At 35.7% G+C, this 21374-nt stretch overlaps 2 protein-coding genes and 1 long non-coding RNA gene across 3 annotated transcripts in view; 1 reads left to right on the top strand and 2 right to left on the bottom strand.

The window, feature by feature from the left end:
• The window catches only part of LOC140762443 (ubiquitin homeostasis protein lub1), a 42298-nt gene extending 30245 nt beyond the window's left edge, over positions 1-12053 (bottom strand). Inside the window, exons 1-6 of the mRNA XM_073100247.1 lie at positions 11916-12053; positions 11242-11576; positions 9925-10028; positions 7237-7305; positions 839-899; positions 509-648 (exon numbers count right to left, since the gene is read on the bottom strand). Of these exons, the coding sequence (XP_072956348.1) occupies positions 509-648; positions 839-899; positions 7237-7305; positions 9925-10028; positions 11242-11576; positions 11916-11975 (769 nt within the window). The 5' untranslated portion in view covers positions 11976-12053. The remainder of the gene's footprint in view (positions 1-508; positions 649-838; positions 900-7236; positions 7306-9924; positions 10029-11241; positions 11577-11915) is intronic.
• A 3457-nt stretch (positions 12054-15510) lies between these two features.
• Positions 15511-17687, top strand: LOC140762877 (uncharacterized). The gene is made up of 2 exons (XR_012104766.1): positions 15511-15678; positions 17266-17687. It is a non-coding gene; the product is annotated as an uncharacterized lncRNA (long non-coding RNA).
• A 1189-nt stretch (positions 17688-18876) lies between these two features.
• LOC140763816 (uncharacterized) lies at positions 18877-21149 on the bottom strand. The gene has a single exon (XM_073102174.1). It carries the CDS (start codon positions 20772-20774, stop codon positions 19080-19082), a length of 1695 nt encoding a protein of 564 aa, XP_072958275.1. The 5' UTR covers positions 20775-21149; the 3' UTR covers positions 18877-19079.
• Positions 21150-21374: the final 225 nt, after the last annotated feature.

The following is a 21374-nucleotide window of genomic DNA, read 5'->3' as shown; positions in this document are numbered from 1 at the left end:
TCACCTGAATCAAGAGAAATATTGGCAACAGCTAAACAGATAAAAGAGAGTCAAAGAAACTAAATCAACTTCGTTCAACTTTCAGCAATTAGCTCAGACACAGAATCGAATGCTAATTTGAGTAGTACATTTCTTAGAGGAATACTAAATATCATATAGTCTGTGAGAAGCTCCAAAAATATCATGAAGGAAACATGCAGGATAATTAACTCAAAGATTTAACACTCCTTGGTCATCCATAATTGTTTGGATCAATTCTTCAAACCACAATAATATCAAAATAAAAAGCTTCTCATATCTGAGGGAATGTTATGAACAAGGCATATAGTATTCATACAGTTATGTCAGAAACTCAGAATAAAGACAAGATGATTCCCATAATGGAATGTAATCTGTATTGAATCCATCAAACAGCCAACAATACAATAGGCAACATTGTAGGACTCTCAGTATAACCAGTTTTAAGTTAAATTATAATAGCTTTAGAACAAAAACAAAAAAGGATCACCTCGCCATATTTTGAGGAAGCAATCTTCACTCCCACTAGCAACAAGTCCAGATGGATATGCAGCCACCGAATATACCAGAGAAGTATGACCAACCATCTCCATCATGACCTGACCAGTTAATGTCCATAACTTAATGGAGCTGCCATTCAAGCAATTGATTAGGATGAGGAAAGAACATGCTAAAACCAAAACTAAAACCATAAACAAGAAAAGGAACTTAACATGAAACTCATGGAAAACCAGCATGCCAGTGCACAAAAAAATTTACAAACAGGAACAGTAATAAGAGAGGAATCAACAGGGAAGAAAATAGGTGAAAGGTGACTCACCAATCATGTGAGGCAGAAAGAACTCCAATGCCTGGCATTGTTGCTATACCTCGAACAGTATCTGCGCCATTAGTGTCACATGGCATTAGATTAATTTAGCTCTAAATATTTTATATTGTGAATTCACACAAATCGAAATGCCAATAGCAGTACCATGAACTACTAAAAGAAAAATGAAGAGAGAATGGGGGCAAGGTAGAAAATCATTGGCTTAACTTCCAGTTAATTTATCCATAACTATGGAAACATGATCTGTCAACCAAGTTCCTGCTGGAGTTACGTAATACAAAGAACATCTAACGTTATATGATTATATTCCACACTTGAAGTTAGATCTATGTAAAGGAGATAATTTAAAGAGATTGACAGTAAAGAGAAAAGGTAATTTGTGAAGAGTGGGCAAGGCGCATATAAAGGTAAAGCTACACTTTGTTCATTTGAGAACAAAAAGTCATTGATTCATCAGTGTCAAGCTACTACTATCTCTTACAGAATAAGTCATATCAATGAGCAATTCACGGAATGAAATAAGGTGATTAATTATGCGTTTTTTGTTTATAATCCACCCACTAGAAAATTTGGGATTTACTTCATGGCATGTTGTGAGTAGCTTGTTTCTCTCAGTAAATAGTAAGTTCACTTAATACACTTCTTTTCAAATTGTTGCAAACTTGGAAAATTGTTTGAACCAAATTAGACAAAAGGGAAGCTTTCAAGGAGATAGGATGGAACATTGAAACCAAGGTTCCGAAACTTGGGATTGGCCGCAAAAAAAACGATACATGTCGATCATACTGGCCACCCATATCGGCTTGGCCTATGTTTTATGAGGTAATATTATTTAAAAATATAGAAAATTTTATAAATATTTTGAAAAAGTGACAGAAAAATAAGAAAAAAAATTACGCACATATAAAGTCTAAAAACTAAAAAAATACTCATTAAAAATCATGATAAATTTCTATTCTCGTCAATTACTATGCAAAAGTAAAATGAAGAGAGGTATTTTTATCTCTTTTCACTACTGTTTGCAGCAATAAGAAAAAGGAGTCAGAAAGTTGGTGAGAAAGAGAGAGAGAGAGAAAGAAATGAAAAATAAGAATTTATAAAATGCTTACTTTTAGAAATTTTCGAGAACCAACTCGGTATTTATTAAAGTTTTAAATTTTAAGTAAGTTAATATATTTTTTAAGTTTTTAGGCTTCATTTGTGAGCAATTTTTATTTTCTTATTTTTTTATGACTTTTTCTAAATTTTTAGAAACTCTTGTATTTTTAAATAATATTTTGAATTTTACATAAAAAAATAGTTTGATCTGATACGAATGGCCCATATGGCCGATACGGATCCCAATCCTAATACTGGAAATCTTAGTCTTCGGGGCACTAGTGCCCAAGTATGCGTGCATCAAGAACTCGGCCTGCATATCCTCCTCCACTATCTCCTCAAACTCCTCTCTAACTACCTCATCTATGTCACCCCCCTCAGCCTCGCCATCATACCCGTCAATCAACATGCCACTACCCGTAGCCTTAACATAACGATGCCCCGAAGTGTAGCGCTCATTGCACCAAAAGCACAAACCCTTGGCTCATTTTTCATCTATCTACGCTTGTGACAAGGATCAACCCTTGGGTTGCGTACCTCCTCTGAATCTGGTCGTCAATCTCGTTGTATCCCATTGCCCTAAGGTGGATATCGGTGGTCTTAGAATGAAGCTGGAGCCACTGATTGTGGGCGCCATCCGCGGCATATATCGGCTATCTTTCGACATTCAACTCATCCTCATAGCCCCTTTCAAAGCAGTATACTTCTATTCCATGCTTGTGGCAATCTTAAAGGCCTCCATCAAAGTCCACGGTTGCACGGAATAGACGTCAGCTTTTATCTCCTGGCACAGCCCTGCCAAAAATGTGCTCACTGCTTTGCAGCCACTTTGGAAAGCAACAACTATTAAGGTGTTCAAAATCTTCTTGATATGCTGCCACAATAGTCTTTTGTGTCAATTTGGAGAGTATAGCACCATAATCTTCATATCCAATAGTCTCAAACCATTGAACTAATGCAAAAGTGAGTGTATCCAATTGTTGAACGGTTGGTGAGCGTGTACCGATTGTTACAAATGTAAGGCCACATCATTCAAATGGAAGCTCACAATATGTACCTTAGCTTAATCAGGTGTGAGTACTATTCGGCATGAAAAATCCAATCAATAGGATTACCTCCATTTAACTTTGAAAATTCTAGCTGATTGGGTCATCCGCGAATGCCATAGTCGCGCGCCCATTGTCTAATAGGTGCTCCATCCTCATCGCTGGAGGTGGCAAATAAAGGATGTGAATCTCCGGACCACAATGCCTCATTTCCTCTTCCTCGCGAGCAGCTTCACATTTGTCGTCATATGGCCACGCTGCCCCCGGTTTGCCCTTGCCTTGATTGTGCTCGGTTCTTCCTCCATCCACGCCATAGTTCACCACCGGTGGAGCCTGGTATGGCATCCTTGGCCTAGGAGGGTTGGACTGCAACGTGCTCGCCTGCCCAAGGAAAACTCTCGTCATCGATGGAGTTTGGTTGGCCGTCGGTGTAGCTGTGGCGGGTTCCTCTGGCGCCAGTGCTCTACGTGATATCAATCGGATCTCCTCGCATAGGGACTACACAAGAGCATCCTGCATACGCTGCTGCTGATCCATCATCCTTTGTTGCTGATCCATCATTTATTGGATGACATCTGCAACATTAGGATCGAGCAGCGTGAGAAGAGACGCACTCGGCGTGGCGTTAGTGCTAGCATTGCTGGTGCTGCCCGAGGTCACTGGTAAGCTTGAGTCAGGGTCCGAGTTAATGTGCAATGTCTTGCGCCTCGCCATTGACCTTGTGTTAGTCATGGTTCGAGAACCAGTAGCTCTAATACCACTATTACGTTCTTGAATTAAAGAGGGGATTAGATTGGGTGTTTAAATTGAAGGTAGCTCGTTAATGGTGGTGGAAGGAGGTAAAGGTGGGGTGATCGTGGAGATGGAGATGCGTGCGAGTTAGTGAAGAGATAGGACGAGGAGGGAGTAAGGGTCGCTGCTAAAAAAAAGTAAGGCAGCGATAGAAGAATGGAAAGGTCTAGCCAGTGTCGGCTAGGAGTCGACGGGAAGGTTAGGGCACAAGGAGGAAGAGAGAAGAGATAAAAAGAGATAGAGAAAAATAAAATTCATTCAAAGCTAATCCAACACGGGTGCACTCCACAGTACTTAGAGACTACCCAATTGACCAAACCAATTAAAGAAACCCTAAAACAATGCATCCTCGCCGCGGCGTGCAAGACCGTTCAAACGGGAAAAACCCGTTCTCTGTATTGGTGAACGTGTGCAAACATTCGAACAGTCAAAATTCATTTTCTATATTTGCGAATGCGTGCAGGTGTTCGAACGGCACGTTTGAACACGAGTCCCTGGCGTTCGAACGCACCCCGACATTAAAGTTTTATTCTTCAAACAAAATTTATTCCTTCCTATACAACTTGGTCCAGCCTTACTTGTATCAGAACTTGTCTTCCTTCTTCGTGATCTTTAGCAAAGCTGGCTCCTTTTTTAAAGCTTATCATAGGAATGGGTTGATCTCCTCTATTCCTCAGTAGCTCGCCTCTTTGGCAATTTTCTATTTATATTTTGAAGGAAAGCTTTGTCCATTCCCTCTATAATTGTCACACTGTGGACTCTAGCTGCTATTTTGCTGCTGCTTTAATCAACCACTACTACATGACTAATTCTAATCCAGGCTATGATTACCTTCCTTCTTCCATTGATTTATGCTCGTGATCGCTGCTAATTGGCCATATTGATCTACTACTATAGAGAATGCACTTGATGGTCGTGATCTCTCTAGTCACCTCGATAAATCTAATCTTCTACCCTTTCGATGTCTCCTAAAAATATGATGTTCTAAAGGCTCGTAATCGTTGTGTTTGATACACCTCTTGAGCTTCATATGAGACTTCACCCTACAAATGGTGTATCATTAGCAAATCCGACTAGATATAAGCAATTTGTTGGTTAGCTTGTGTACTTATGTATCATTAGACCAGATATTTCTTGTATTGTGAACATAGTTAGTTAGTTTGTGACAACCCCTCGATTTATTCATTTTGCAACACTATTTTAGATTCTTAGATATGAGTGGGGGATTATTACTCGCTCCCTTTCAATGTTTGCATATTCATCTTCTATACTTTGTTCTTATTCTGATGCTGATTGGGTGATTTTTCAGCGTTCTATCACTAGATTTTGTGTTCCTTAGTAACTCTCTTATATTTTGGTAGAGAAAAAAACAAGATATTCATATTCTCTCTCTAATACTGAAGATATATAAAGGCACTTCTACTACTTCTGAGGAGATTATTCATCTTCATCGCCTATTGGGGGATATTGGCATGTTAACTCCTATGCTCGCTACTCATTATTGGGATAACATGAGTTCTACAAATTGCAAACAACCATGTATTTCCCGAGAGAACATAACACATTAAGGTGGGCTATCATTTTGTTCGACATTAGTTTTTGGCTAGCACTATCAATCTTCCTCTTATATAATCTATTGAGCAAATAGTTGATTTCTTCACTAAGTCACATTCCACTCCACATCTTATATATCTAGTTAGCAAACTCCTTATATTTAATCCACTTAGAGTTTGAAAGGGAGTGTTGATGTATGTATATTCTTATATTGTACCTTAGGGATAACTTATCCCATGTATACATGTATTTATACTTCTTAATTAGAACAATCTAGTGTTTTTCCACTAGGTACACTATCAAAAACTAACAATTGAACAAGTCACTAAGAAAAAGAAAGCATTAGAAGAGAAACTGAAGATGCTTGTTCATAGTTATAAGAACCGGACCGAACCAGGTGATCGGATCGGTAAACCGATCACCAAACTGGTTCGATTTTATTATCAAACACGATAAGTAATCAACCTAGTAAAAACCAACAAACCCGACAGTTGAACCAGTGACCCGTGCAACCCGACTGTCTTTTAGTGAACTGGTCGGGTTAAGTATTTTCACAAAATTACTCAATTATCCTAAATATTTAATCATTCTATTGTATATCCTAATAGTATTTTTGTCGTGAACTTTGAAAATATTTAGTTTACAACATGTTTATGTTATAAGATTAGTTTTTTTCACATATACCCTTAAAAAGGCACTTATTTGCTTGTTAATTACTAGTTAAAATAAGACACTTAACTATGTAACTAAACAATTTAAAAACAGGATAGAAGACCTAACACAACTTGGATTTGAGTTGCAAGAAAGAACTTGAAAAGCATGCAAAAATACTAGCCATCATTTATGTAGAAATGATTAATATTAACATGTATATTGCTCAAAATACATAGTTTTTGCATATATACATTTTAAAATCCTTATGTTTTGCATGAATACCCTTTGTAGTAAACCTCTATTAGAATTTGAACAATTTAAATGTAAAAGATAAAAATATCCTTATTTTAGTTTTCAAGTATTTCTCTTAGTTAATAATATTTTTATCTTTTTCTATTAAATAACTTAATTTAAAAATTATCTATATAAATAACATATATTTTGAGGGATATACATATAATTATACTGCTTTTGCCGATAGTTTTTTTATTTTTAGAATTACATAGAACTATATGTATATTATTTAAATAGTTTTAAAAAATCTAATAACCTGACCGGAACTTAACCGGGTGAATCACTGATTAAACCAATAACCCAGTGACTGGTCCAGTTCTAATAACTATATGCTTGTTAATTACTAGTTAAAATAAGACACTTAACTATGTAACTAAACAATTTAAAAACAGGATAGAAGACCTAACACAACTTGGATTTGAGTTGCAAGAAAGAACTTGAAAAGCACGCAAAAATACTAGCCATCATTTATGTAGAAATGATTAATACTTGTACTAAGCCAGCCTTATCGAGTTTAGGTAAGACCTTGTGCTAGGGGTAACAATTTGAGCCTATAATAATTGGACTTATTTATCATTTTACAATATGATATTCAGTCAATTAACATTTGCCTATTTTTGTGCCACAATAAGAGAGGTTGGCATCCTATAACTAAACTTTACTGTTGGCTTAGATCAAGAAAAGCAAATGCAATGCAATTTGTAAAACTGAATCTATCACAAAATGTTAACAAGCAAACATGAGTAAATGAAACCAACATACAAGCCCCGAGAAGAAGTATATGATTTCTATATGTGAACAAAATGATAAAGAATTCAATTAAGCACATCATTATTGGAAAAGTAGAATGAGCACCAGATTAGAGAACTAAGCAACGAATAGGGAAGGCCAGGACAACACAAATACTCTTTTCCTAAATATATGTCATTTGAGAAAACAAATTAAGCAAACCTGTATGACCCACAAAAGTGTGTAGACAAGTCCTCCCTCTCCAAAGCTTAAGAGTGGAATCACTTGATCCTGAAGGAGAGAGAGGTCAATTACATTACTCCTCCTTGTATAAATCTGAGAAAATTACGCAAGTAGAAATGAAGATAATTCATGATTAAACAAATTTGGGAACTAAAGTTCACAAGTCATTCTTTACGGATTCCTTAATAGGTGATATAAGTTATTTCAGATCCTATCAACCCACTCTGCTAATATTACAACATGTACAATACCCGAACTTTTTAAAATTTGAAATTCATATCAAGGGTCCGCATGAGTTCAGTTGTCATAAGGGGCCAGTTGTTGAGCCCACCACTTTGATGCTAGAACATTTTCAAATAATGAAACCAGATGTCCTCTATATCATAAAAGTTACAAGTAGCAAAAACATAATACATGGTAGGACTTCTGATTCTAAGTTGCTAAGCTCATTCTTCTACATTATCATATATGAAAAGTTATGACAAAACAACTGCTAGTCCTGAACTAAAGGCTGTACGTATATAATATATAAAAAAATTTGCAAAAAAATCCTCTATATGGCATTGTGACTCTCCAATGGAAGATATGCCTTCTGACGTCCAATAAATTGACTAGTAAGCCTGCAATACTATTGGCTCTCTGAATACCAATTTTATCAAAAATAAGCCAAAGCTTGGCTACTTTCACACACTAGACTCGATGTGCTAAAATTAGTTTTAATTTGACTTTGGCAACACAAGTAGTAACAGAGTTAGTCCCATCTTTCATCTCATAGGTCTAACCCCCCTTCCTATAGGAAATCCAGTAACTACTTATTGTGTTATAGCCCCACGATAATTAAGTCATCTGATTGCTAGATTCAGTATCTTATCAAAAGGGCCAATTTAATCTTTTGACTCAAAAAGCTTAGGAACATAAAAAACACAATGCACTTTCTTTTTATCTCAGCAACATTTCTCGTGATCCAACTTCAAAATTTTCTTAATTTGAACACATAAGTCATATAGGTCATTTTTCTCAATTTGAATACAGCTTTTCTTTTATAAAGAAAATGGCCCTATAAGGTATACATATGCAATAGACCCTACATTACAACTCATAGTCCAACCCAATAGGGTATAAGGAGGACTTTTGGTCAAGAATAAGTTTACAGAGCATCAAAAAGTGGATTTGCACTGGTACTGGTAAAAGTAAAATTATTCCCTTCTTTTAAATGCCAAAAGAAATTGAATAGCACAATATATATTTATGACTTCTACTATCTCAAAGGGTAATAACTAATAAGCACGGTTCAAAGTTTCGGCCCTTACTAATTTGAAGCCGGGGCCAAAGCTAAATTTTCCTTAGTTTCAACACAGTATCAACCATATCGGCCTAGTATCAATTGTATTGGTCAATACATATAAGCCGTATCAAAGGCATCAACCGTAAACACAAAATTTTGATTTTATTTTATGCAGACTGTATGTGGAATACATCATAAATTGCATCTAATATAAATACAACTTAAAACATTTATTATTGATCTCTTGATGTCTTGAGCACCACATTTAATTTTTCATTCCTATGTTTCTCTCTTTTCCTTTTTATTGTTATTCTTTTCTTCCTTCACAACCCTTTATTAATTTTTCTTTTAACAACCCTGCACTAAAGGTGATTATTAGCCTCATCTATAGGAGGCTTTCTATCATCTCTATCGTTGAAGTAATGATGGCAATGAATACAGATACTTTCTAAATGCATCCAGAATTTAATATTATTTTTAGTATTTCACTCTTTGTATTATATTGTTACTATTTTATGTGAGTAAGCTAAATTTTCCTATCTTTCTTTTCCTCAACTTCTAAGATTTTTCTATATCTTATATCAGTTTTTAGAATTTAAGTAAATTAAAAATAGTCCAAAATCAAAATGGCTGATATTGCTAATACATATTATATTCTCCGATGACTAATATTGACACTTAGAACCTTGCAAGTAAAGCATAATCAATAACATAAGTTATCGAGCAATTGACCAGCCAAATGGAACAAGAAAAGTCATAAGAAGGACCCTTAGTAGATAAATAGAGATCTGAGACTTAACCAAGTCCCTATTCTACAGGGAAAAGGGTCATGGTTTTTGATAATCCAAGACATTTTCTTTTGTTCACAAAGTTTGCTCAGTATAAAACTTGCGGAAGACGTGCCAACAAACTTAACACATCAATGACGGCATTAATCATATAGTAAGACCTTACAGATTCAATAAAGTACTCATCAGGTGCATCATGCATCATTTCACAGCCACGCATACATAGCAGTACGGATGGAATTCCAAGCTTGCTCAATCTAGATGTAAGGATTACTCATGTGTAAGCTGTAATAGTCCTTTATCTAAAAATCCAGCCTCAAGGGATCTTTAATGGAAAAAGACCAGGATTTTGCTAGAAGAAAGATTGCTTGTGAAATAGACATTACTAAGTTATCGACATGATGTAAATTGGAAATATTCAACAAGATTTTCTAGGATGAATATATAAAGAATTATAACAACTTTCCATTCTAGAGGATGTTCTCCATGATGGAAGGAACAGAGGATCCCATTTACAACATAGACATCAAAATATGAATGTTCTACATGGAAGAAAATAAAAATAAAGCCAAAAACCCTACAATGAACTGTTACCAGTAACAATCTCTCCAGAAGGTAACTTCAGAACTGCTTGAACAGCAACCTTATGAGCTTCCCAAAGCTCAATCGCTTGTCCTTTCCTCCACCGTCTTATTGTACTGCAATACAGAGATCAAGTATACGCTGTTTATAGTTACATTTCAATGTCCAAATAACCATATAAGAAGCATATCACCATCAAAGAGCACACAATGATATAGGGAGCACACAGAAATTGTTCAAGACAACCATTGTCCGATATGCATAATCTAACACAATGTAGATTATCTATGTAAGTCTAAAAAGCTTATCTGAAAATTCTAGATAATGAACAACTATGTGTATTATTTGATATAGTTAAAAAAAGGGGATATTATATTTTTACCCTTGTGGTTAAGCCTAAATTAAGGTTATATTCAAACTGAAATTGTTTTTTTTCACTAATCTAAATATGGAACTAGAAGATACTTATAAGAGACAAAGTTGTAGATAATTGAATAAGCTTCTCAACGCATCTAAAATAATACTGATTAGATTTCAAATAACAAAGATGTGATAAAAACATGCATATATTCAATATATTTGTCATATCTTTGTTATCTGAAATCTAAGCTGTATTATTTTAGATGCATCGAAAAGCTTATCCAATCCTATACAACTTTCTATCTAATGAATATCTTCAAATTCAATTCATAGATTAATCAAATATGATAAAAAAAACTAATTTTAATTTGAATATAACAATAAGGGGGTAAGCTACACAAATAAAATTATAGGAGTAAAATAATTCAAGCGTAACACCAAGGGGCGCTAAAATATAGTTTTCCCTTAAAAAAGATCATGCATATATCAGTTCAGGACACGGTCCGATCTAACTAGCCAACCTAGGTGTCTTCGGTGTGGCGGGGAGCTAGGTAGATTTTACAGAATGATGGACCTGCTCAAGTTCAGAGTTTTATCCCAGAAGATTTCAAATAGACTTAGGTTAGGCAACAACACGAGAGGTTTCAAATAGACTTAGGTTAAACAACGTGCACTCTCCTTCCACTCTCTCTGCCTCATCTTCTCTCATAATTTCACACCAGAACAACTGCACGAGTCATCATATTACCAGCATTTTCACTAAAGAGAGGTTTCCTAAAGATGTATTATGGCAGTTTAGACACCTGATCGGAACTCACTCACCTAACAGATCACACTACACACAAGTTCAGAATTCAACAAGCATAAATTGAACGCCAAATACAAGAAGACACGTGGAAATGAGGTCCTTCTGCAAAATAATATACGCTTGTTATCTAACTAATAGTACTAAGTTTTCAAAAGAATTACCAGTCCATGGATGAAGAGATAATATCGCCATTATCATCAAGAGCTAGACCAGTGACCTGATACTGATGACCCTTCATCGTCTCCGTGATCTCCCCTTTAGACAAATCCCAGAGCAAGACGAGCGTATCCATCCCACCAGAAACAATCCCGCCTTCGGGAAAACGATCCCCCGGAGGAATCCAAGCCAGAGGCCCGACGAAGCTGGAATGCCCCACCAGTGTCTTGGAAAGCACAAATCTATGCTTCCTCTCGGGATCTGGCGTCCAAAATTTTACCGTCCGATCTCTGGATGACGTCGCTATCCCGGCATCGCCACAGATGCAGATGCCACGAACCTAATTACGATTCAAAGAGAAATGAGACCAAGAACGTCCTATATGTAGCAATTAGGGTGTAAACAGTCCCTAAAAGGCTAAAACACAGCAAGAGAGAAGAAAATTTCGAGACAAATCACATAAACCACTCATATGGGATCAAGAAAATCAAGAATCTTGATATTACAAGAACTAGGGTTTCATCGAATCATAGATGTCTGCCTTCACAAAATGAACTAAATCTCAATAAAATAAACGACCGGAGATGATAAAGCAAAGAATTGAAACAAAGATTTGTCTATAGAGAGAGAGAGAAAGATAGATCGCGGATTGGAGAGAGAAAAGGAGAATAAATCTTACATCGTCTTCATGACCTCGGAGCTCAGAGCTCAGGAAGTACTCGCCGGTCTCGAGCGCCATTTCTTGGAGAAGGGTTTAAGGAATCTTAGAAAGGGCGAGCGAAGCTACGAAGACGAAGCAAATGGAGTTGGGTGTAATTAAGGGCGTTTTATAGTTAGCCAACCGCTGTGGCGAGATATAACTGTGAGAAATTAATAGAAAACACCCTGTATTTTGATTTTATTATTATCAGAGTATCTCCAACCGATCTCCCTAAACTTTAAATTGGAAGCACCATCTAAAAATTTTGAGCACTGCTTCAATACTATTTACCTTTTAAAAATATCAATTTTACCCCCACAAAAGCTTAATTAAAATATTTTAATTTTATATATATATTTTTTATTAAATAATCTAATTAATTAAATTTAATATATAATTAGTTTTGCTAATTAAGTTTTAACAAAAATAGTATCATTAGAATACTCTAATCGAGATCTTTAAAATGAGTCTTATATTAAATAATTTAAATTATTTTAAATATTTTATTTTTATTTCGTGTAATATAATTTTAATATTTTTAATTAAAAAAATAGTAATTTAAAATTATTTTTAAAACTATTAAATATTAGTCTTATTATAAAGATATCGGTGAGAGTTTTCTAACCATATTTTTTTTATTAGAAAATAATAACATTAAGATGACTTATTTAAATAATTTAAAATATAATATATAAATATATATATATTATATATTAATTAAATAATAAATATAGATCTCCTTGCATCGGAGTGCATCGAGCTCTTGGCTCTATATTTAGCCCCCTTTCGACTCCAAATATAGAGCCCTCCTTCAGAAATAGAGATGCTAACGCCATGACTATGTAACGCCATGGCTATCTTTCAATCACTCATAAATTCATTATTTCAATCTTTTCTTATAAGGTTTGTTTTGGTATTTTCGATGATATTTTAATTTATAGTTCTATTCTTAATCTCATTTTACATCATTTGGAGCAAGTTTTATAAAATCGTAGAGATAACTCCCTCTTTACAAAGCTCTCAAATTATGTCATGGTAACTGACAAAATAGAATATTTGGGGCATAATATCTCTCAATGGATGTTCCTACTGATCTTTCAAAGATTCAATGTACGTTGGACTGACCTATTCCTACCACATTGAAGCAATTACAGAGTTTTTTAGGATTTACTAATTATTATTATAAATTTATTATGAATTATCAGTTGATAGCTAAAATCCATTTACTGGTCTACCCAAAAATGACTCATTTTATTAGTCATCTAAAGGTAAGTTAGCATTTCAGACTCTTAAGAAGTCATAACTTCAAAACCTGTTTGCCCAACTTCTCCAAATAGTTTAAATTAGAAATGGATATTAGTGGAACTGGTATTAGCATTGTATTACATCAATCTAGCTATTGTAATGGCAATCATTTGATTATAAATGAACTATGAGCCAAATTTAGTTCTTATTTGACATACAAAATTGAACTATTGGCTATTGTGATGGCAATCTCTTGATCGATGTCATACTTGAAAGGTTAGCACTTTATTATACATATTGACCACCAAAGTATAAAATACTTCTTCGAACAAAAATTACATACATCATTACAACATAAAATGATGGTCAAAATTGTTTGGATTTGATTATGAATTACAATACAAATAATTGGAGTTGAATGAACCAGTTGATGCCCTTTCTTGACTACCAAAACTAAGTAGTTTCTTGTCAACTATTTCAAGTGTCACATTACCTAGTGAATAGATGTCTGTAACTCCTATCATGGTGATTATCTTTTTTTTTACTTTAAACTATTATTACCCATATTGGCTATTAATGGTTCTCTGCCGCAAGAAACATTAAGTTTCATAGTAGAATTTCTATTAATTATGTCCGTGATATTAGATCACAAGTGATTTTAGCTCTTTATGCTTCTCCCTTGGGTAGTCATTTAGAGTTGCAAGCTACTTACAAAAAAGTGAAATAATATTTTTACTGATTGGGCTAAAAAGTCATAACTTTCATCTAAATTTGTGATGTCTTAATTTTTCCACACTCAGATGAACATATCGAGAGAGTAAATGGTTGTTTGGAATCTTATCTCCATTTTATAACTAGCTCTAAACCAGAGAAATGGACAAATTAGATTTCTGTGGCTGAATGATAATATAACACTCCTCAACCTCGTATCTGCGGAATAGAAACTAGATAATTATATTACTACGAGTAAACTTATTGAAAGCTCAAGCCAAAATGAAATACTACGCCGATCGGAGAATCTCTCCTCCACTCAGACAAAATATTAGTTTGAAGGATAGGAGGAGTGTTGAGCTACTTCTAACTATCAGTGCAATGATGCAAATTAGCCATCTGAGAAGATTATCACACTCTCCTCAGCCAATTTCCTTCCTTGGATCCCTGAGAACAAGAATCTCAAACGGCAGGCATTGCCATTGAATAAAAAAAAAATCATTGAAGAAGAAGGCATCATTTTAGAAATAAGCCTTGTATCAATGAGCATGACTAGTCATGTGTCAGTTCATTTTATTGCAACTAGGTTCTTAAGGCTTTATTTGTTTTAAGTTCAAGGACCAAGCTGGTTCAGTAACTAAATATATTTTTATCCTTTTCATATCTAACTAAGTTTATTATCCAAAAAAATTAAGATTAACTAATCAAATTCGGAGCTTAATCTCAAATGAAACAAGACATATGTTACTCGTGCCTAGCACATGATGCCATTAGGCTAAGAATTATTGAAATCCAATAAGTTAGAAGAGAGGGAAAGGGGCTCTGATAGCTTATAAAATTCTATAATCCCTAAATTTATAATTACTTGGTTACTCAGTGAGATAGAGGGGTAGGGGTGAAAACAGGTCGGATTAATTTCGATCAGACCCGATTTGGATCAGATAAGATTTGGATAGAAAATTTCTATTCGATTTGGATACGAATTCGGATACGGATAGAGTTTTTGAAAAAAAATTCGAATACGGATTCGGATATGGGTCGGATATATTTTTTGGATTGATATCGGATATCCGTTTATCCGTATAATTTTTTGAATGATTTACAATTTTTAGTTGTTTATTTAAATAGTAAATATTAATATTATTACTAATAATATGTTGTATATTATTTATAGAGATTAATTTCTCTAATTTTACATATTTGACATACAAAAAAATTTATTTGTTGTAAATTTTTTAATATTTTTGTGTTAATTATATCTAAATAAAATATTATAATTCTTTTAAATTTAATCAATATCCGTTTAAAATCCAGTCCTCTATCTAAAAATTATCCGTATCCGTTTAGTTAAGATATCATCTTAAATTTTGCTATCTATCCGATATCCAGAATTCGTAAATATGGAGTGTTTTCACCCCGGGTATGTACGTAGGTTAGCCACTACTTCTCCTGAGTGCAATTTTGTGAGAAAATTACTAGTTCTGGCTGTTACGATACGATGAGATCATAACATAGGCCAACCAATCCAAGAAGCCAAACTATAGGACACCAAATGGACGGTCAGGATAAAGTGCTGCCTGATTGGATTACTACGGTCCATCATGATCAGATGCGTACTAGGGCTTGCCTCTCCTCTAAACCCTAGAACTATAAATAAGACACAATAATAGCGATCCTATTTCTCTTCTTGTTAATCCTCGTAGCCGCCTGAATTCGCGAGAGGAGAGGAGAAAGACTTAGATCGGTGACCCTTAGAGATCTCAATTCTGAAGCGATGAGGGCGAAGGTGAGTTTTCTCCTTAGATCCTTAACTTCCTACGCTTCAATGTTTGTCGAATTCCATCGGCTTCGACATACAATTTGACTGTTCCGGGTCGTTGATTGGACCCAAATCCTCGATTTCTGATGTTTTGGGGTGCTATTTGGGTTCATCGGTTTAGGTTCATTTCATGGTTAATATTGTTGAAGAATTGCTGCCTTTTGATACTTATCTTTTGTTTTTAATGTATTGGATAGGTAAACAAGAAAGATTTGCTATACTTGTAAATTCATGTAATGATTTATTCTAGTGTTGCTGGGCCGTCATTATTCTGCTTTCTGGAAGACGAGAAGTAGGGTGCTGTATTCTTCTACGAATTAATATGAGTTGCGTGTAATGGTATGGTCCTTGAATCATTGATGTTTAAATGTGTCGCACATAGATATAAAGTGGGATTTGGAAGCACGATAGTGTTTTACCAGTCTGATTAGATTTTTTTTTCTAATGTTAGAAACCCATGTTTTAAAATCAGGACATAGACATACTTCGAGGCATTTTAGATTATAGAAGTGCTCAAAAATATTGAGGTCACATCTGTTAACGATTGTATTAATGAAAATTAGAAGTAATACGAAGTATGACATTAGATTTCTGTACATATTTCAAAACTACCGGTGGAGCGGAAGGTGGGGGATGGGGAGAGAGAGAGAGAGACGGGATGAAGAAAGATTGCCACCACGGGGCAGAGATCCAGTAATAAAAAAATGAACATGGAACATGCTAATTGCTGTCACTATTATCAACCTTTATCTTTCAATAAAAAAGGAGAATATTAAATAATCTTGCCAGACAACTCAAGTTGAGAGATAGCATAGCAGGTTGTTTGGGCAAAGATAGGACTTTGAAGTCTGTCTTAAATTTTGCAGAAATCTACTAAATTCAGTCAGTCATCTGGCACCAAAAATCTGATCCCAAGAAATTTTGTGGACAGATCTTGGTTTGATACAAGGTGTAAATGGCAAAGAATGGACAGTGGATGGCAGGATTTATAGTTATCATCAGGAGACATAGCTACTGGTTGACAGTGTTTAGCAGTTTTCCCTATCTTTCAATTGAGATGTAGGTACTTGTAGTAACCCATATGTCAGCAAATTATATATGCGCAAGCAATCTAATCGACTGTTGTGAAGATTGAATATTGTACTTAAGTTTGTAACTAAAGCAATAGATGATCATCTTTATTAGGAAGCTTGTTTTATATTAGTGACGTGTTTTGCAGTTTTTGGACCATTTGAATTTTCATATATTGTCACTTCTATTAACACTGTGATGGATAAGTTATTTTTTTTTGGATGTTGTATGATGCTTGTGAGAAACTACAAATATGAACAATAGTGTCTGATTAAGTCACAGATTTGGTAATAAAGAGTTCCAAGATCTTTAGAGAAATTGTTTGTCGAACACATGATTTAGCTTCACTCTTGAAAATATCTGTGTTTTTTTATCGATTCTTTTACTCATCTTTCAAATTTAGTTGTCATCAAAATTGAGTAATTTAGTTTCACTCACTCATCAAGTCTGATTATCGGTTCTATCTGCTTTTGCTTTATTCAGTGGAAGAAGAAGCGCATGAGGAGACTTAAGAGGAAGCGCAGAAAGATGAGACAGAGATCTAAGTAGTTGGATGATGCATGGACAATCTCTATATCAGCACATCTCTTCATTAGATTGGGGATATCTGAAACTTTCCTGGCTGATGTTTGAAATGTGTTAATACTGAGGGCAAGCTTTGTCATTCATTCTCTAAAATTTCTTTTTATCTTTAGGTGCTTCAGGATTTGGTTTTGTTTAATCTGATAAATTCACGTTGTCAATTCTAGTGTAAGATATAGTGTAAGATCTCTCTTCTGAGGTGCATCTTGAGACATATCTGCAATGCATGTTTTAAATCAATTTACATGCTTGTGTCAATCTCTGTGAATTTTGGAATATTGAATTCAGTATATCCGACTGAGGAAACAATTAGTTTAACTTCATTCCTGGTTTTGTTCTGCCTGTGTCTGTAGAAGATGTTTCGACTTAATGGTAGGATGAATGATGATTTGAAATGGAAAACTGGCTTTATATGATGAATTAATGTAGAGAGATGAATTGCTTCTGCCTGTTCCAACATTCCAGATTTCTGTTACTTGCTATTTTGATCTGCAGGCAGAAAGTTCATTTTAGCATGTCAGTACAAATTGTTTCAGTCAGACGACTGTAACTAATTCAGAACCAAAGCATTCACCTTCCAAAGTCATTGTGAGTAAATATCGCAAAAACCTGGTCTTTAACTCAATTCACTCATTGTGAAAAGATGAGTAAAATATGATTCACCTAACAGAATTTGCCTAATAGGTTGTTGGACTATTAGATGATTCCAGTTAGTTAATTTGAAGTCTCAAAGCAACTGCAGGATTTTGTTATTTCAGAATACATACAATCAAGTTTGAAGCCTTACGAGCAAGAGGTTGTCATGCAATAACCTTTTCCATAGGTCTTAACATTAAGAGGAAGCGCAGAAAGATGAGACAGAATACATACAATCAAAAATGTCCGCTCACCAACGAAGTCGAAGTTTGAAGTTTCTTTTGAGTAACAAATAAAAGTACTTTACTCTTCAGGAAAAGGAAGCAAGACTAGTATTTAATAATGGTCAATGCATAACCTATGAAATCTTAATTCAATTATATTCTGATAACAATGAAAGGACATAAAATTCACATAGGTCCTGGATACCAAACAATCAGACAAATATTAGATAGTTTTGACCACCTCCATAATCTTATACTGGTATGATAACAATACCTGTTTAAAGTAAGCAAAAGGATACAGGTGAGTAGTCCATCATCTGCACCTAATGTAATAGCTTCAGACTGAGCAACTTCTTTTTAGGACATCGGTTGCATGGTAAAAAAAAAAAAAAAATCAGCCAAAGGAGTGTTTGTATGGTTGACTTGAACAACTGTAATTATCGAAACATGATAGGATGAAGATTGAGTCAAACAATGTGAACCAGGAAAAATTCAAACTTTGACATCCTGTGAGAGAGTGCAACCATTCGTCCATGTTCCAACATAGGAGCAGCCACAGACAAACCCATAATCATGCTCGGAAATGCATAAATAGATAGAATGATCAACTAACATGTAATATAGTGCAGGAGTACGCAGGCATCATTCAGTCTAATGGGAAAAAGTAGTCTTTATGTGTCAAATTGAATGCAAAGCTTGCTCTACATAACAAGCAAAAGGGTACACTATAAATGAGGAACCCAAAAAGATAGAAAAGAATTCCTCAAATAGATCACCATTTTGCTATTATAATAGGTACCGACGGCCATCTATCTAGTCTGATATTTGAAGAGCAAATATTCAAACAGCCAGAAGCTACTCCAAATCATACTGCATAGTGATTCTCTCCATGGTATTCTGGCTTATAGCATTTCTTAACCGCAGTTCTTTTAACACTTCTGATGCCAAATCTGTTTCATCCTCATGAGCAATACCCTCAACAAGGATTGTGTATGTCGTTTCATTGGGGATATAACCTTTCACAATCATTCTTTCATATATATCAAATGACAGATCGGTCCGCTGGGCTTTGCACAACCCAAGTATTAGTGCATTATAGTTGTCTATGTCTGGCTTATTACCGTTTTCCTCCATCACTTCAAAAATTTCAATTGCCTCATCCAACATACCCTCCATGCAAAGACCTCTAATTAAGGATGAATTGGTGTAAGAATCAGGAGTAAATCCATGCTTTGTTATCTCATTCAGAAGTTGGAATGCAGCAAAAGTGTTACCCTTCTTACACAAGAATGAAATCACACTTCTGTAGAACTCATGCATGGAAACATTCTGCTTATTGCCCAAGCTCTGGAGAATGGAGAAGGCTTCTTCCACCTTCTCTTCCCCACAAAGCACAGCAATGGCATTGTAAGTCCCTTCATTAGGAGAACAATTCCGGTGCATCATCATGTCAAGGCACTTGAGTACCATATCCAATCTCCCCTCTTTGGAGAACCGTGCAATTACAGGGTTATAACTCGCTGCCACAGGCTTGAACCGATTGTTTACCATCTCCTCCAAAATCTCAAGCGCTTGCTCCGTCCGACCATGGTAAGCAAGCGAACCTATCAGGATATTATATGTGATGATACTTGGAGCACAATCCCTATCAGCCATCTCGGATAAAAGCTCCTCTGCCTCCTCCCACCTCCCTTCATAACACAAACTCCTCAACAAAATATTGTAGCTCACTACATTGGGACTAAACCCCTTCAAAGGCAACCTCCTAAAAAATCTGATCGCCTCATCCAACCTACCCTCCTTGCAATAACCAGTGAGAAGGACATTATAGCTGACTAAATTAGGCCTCCCACCCTTATCCATTATCTCATCCAAAAGCCTCACTGCCTCATCCACCCCTCTTTCCTTGTACGCCGCTTCTAGCAAAAATGAGTATGTAAAAACATTTGGAACCAACCCCCTGTGCATCAACCTCTCCAGGAGCTGCAAACTCTGCTGTAAATTCCCATGGATGCAAAGGCCCCTTACAAGAGAATTATACGTGATGGTGGTCGGTGGGCACCCATACTCGTCCATTTTATCGACTAACTGCATTGCATACCCAACATTCCCCCTCTTGCACAATTGATTAACCAAGAAAGTGTACGTCGGTGACTCCGGAGTATTCCCCGATTGAACCATCAATTCCATGACCCGGACGGCCTTCCGAATCTTATTCTGCTTGCAAAGATCATACAACAGCTGGGTAGCTTGAGCTGGGTCAGGTTGGTGCCCTTTGCCCACCATATACTCCAAGTATAAGAAGGCATCATGAAGCCGCAACTCTTTGCTTCTGGACTCATTCTTCCCATTCCTCCAGTTGGGTAGGGAAAATATCGCATCTTTACGAGGAGTTGCAACATGGGTCGATGCAAAAACCCTATAAAAACCCTTCTTATGGGAAAAGAAGCGGGCTTTCGGGAAACGGGAGAAGAACCATGGCTTGCTTCTGTTGGTGTCCGAAGTCGCAGCGCTTGGGAGGGGAGAAATGGAATGGATAAGAGTAGGCATGGGTTCCTTTACTACTCTTTGGAGCAAAAATCACCAAAAAGATGACAGATTAGCAAAGAAATGAGATGGGTTCGCGATTTCTCACATGGGTTTTGGCTCCATGGAAGAATTCTGCATTCTTGAGTGGTCAAAATAAAGATTAAGTAAACCAAAGGAGAAGGAGAAGGAGAAGCTCATGTGTTAAGAGGATCAGGAGAGAGGACACAGGAGAGGGAGGAGGAGGAGTAGAGAGGAGAGTTCGATACCATGCTCTGCTGATGCGATCTTATTGTTGCAGATAGGGAGAGAATAGAAAGAGGAGAGATAAGATCATACGAGCACCAGTGTCATATAAGAAGAGCACCTAAAATCTCATCCACAGTTGTTTATTGCCACTCAAATCTTCTATACACGTTTTAAGTTCTCTCTCTTTCCTTTTCTTTTATTTCCCTCTTATCTAAGGCAGCCTACTGTGATTCACTGGTACTAGAGATAGTTAGGATAATCCCAAGAGGCCTTCTTTTTCCTTTTTCTTTTATAATCCCAGGAGGGAGTTAAAAATAAGCGCATTTGTAACAGATAAACAAGTTTTGGTAATGGTAATCACTTTTTAACAATGAG

Source organism: Typha angustifolia, chromosome 7, assembly GCF_048772165.1.
Source record: "Typha angustifolia cultivar Huaian chromosome 7, ASM4877216v1, whole genome shotgun sequence".
NCBI lineage: Eukaryota > Viridiplantae > Streptophyta > Magnoliopsida > Poales > Typhaceae > Typha > Typha angustifolia.
This window is presented reverse-complemented; position numbering and strand designations above follow the sequence as displayed.

Coding starts and splice junctions, on each gene's coding strand:
- LOC140763816 (XM_073102174.1), bottom strand. CDS start 20,774: ATGCCTACTCTTATCCATTCCATTTCTCCCCTCCCAAGCGCTGCGACT.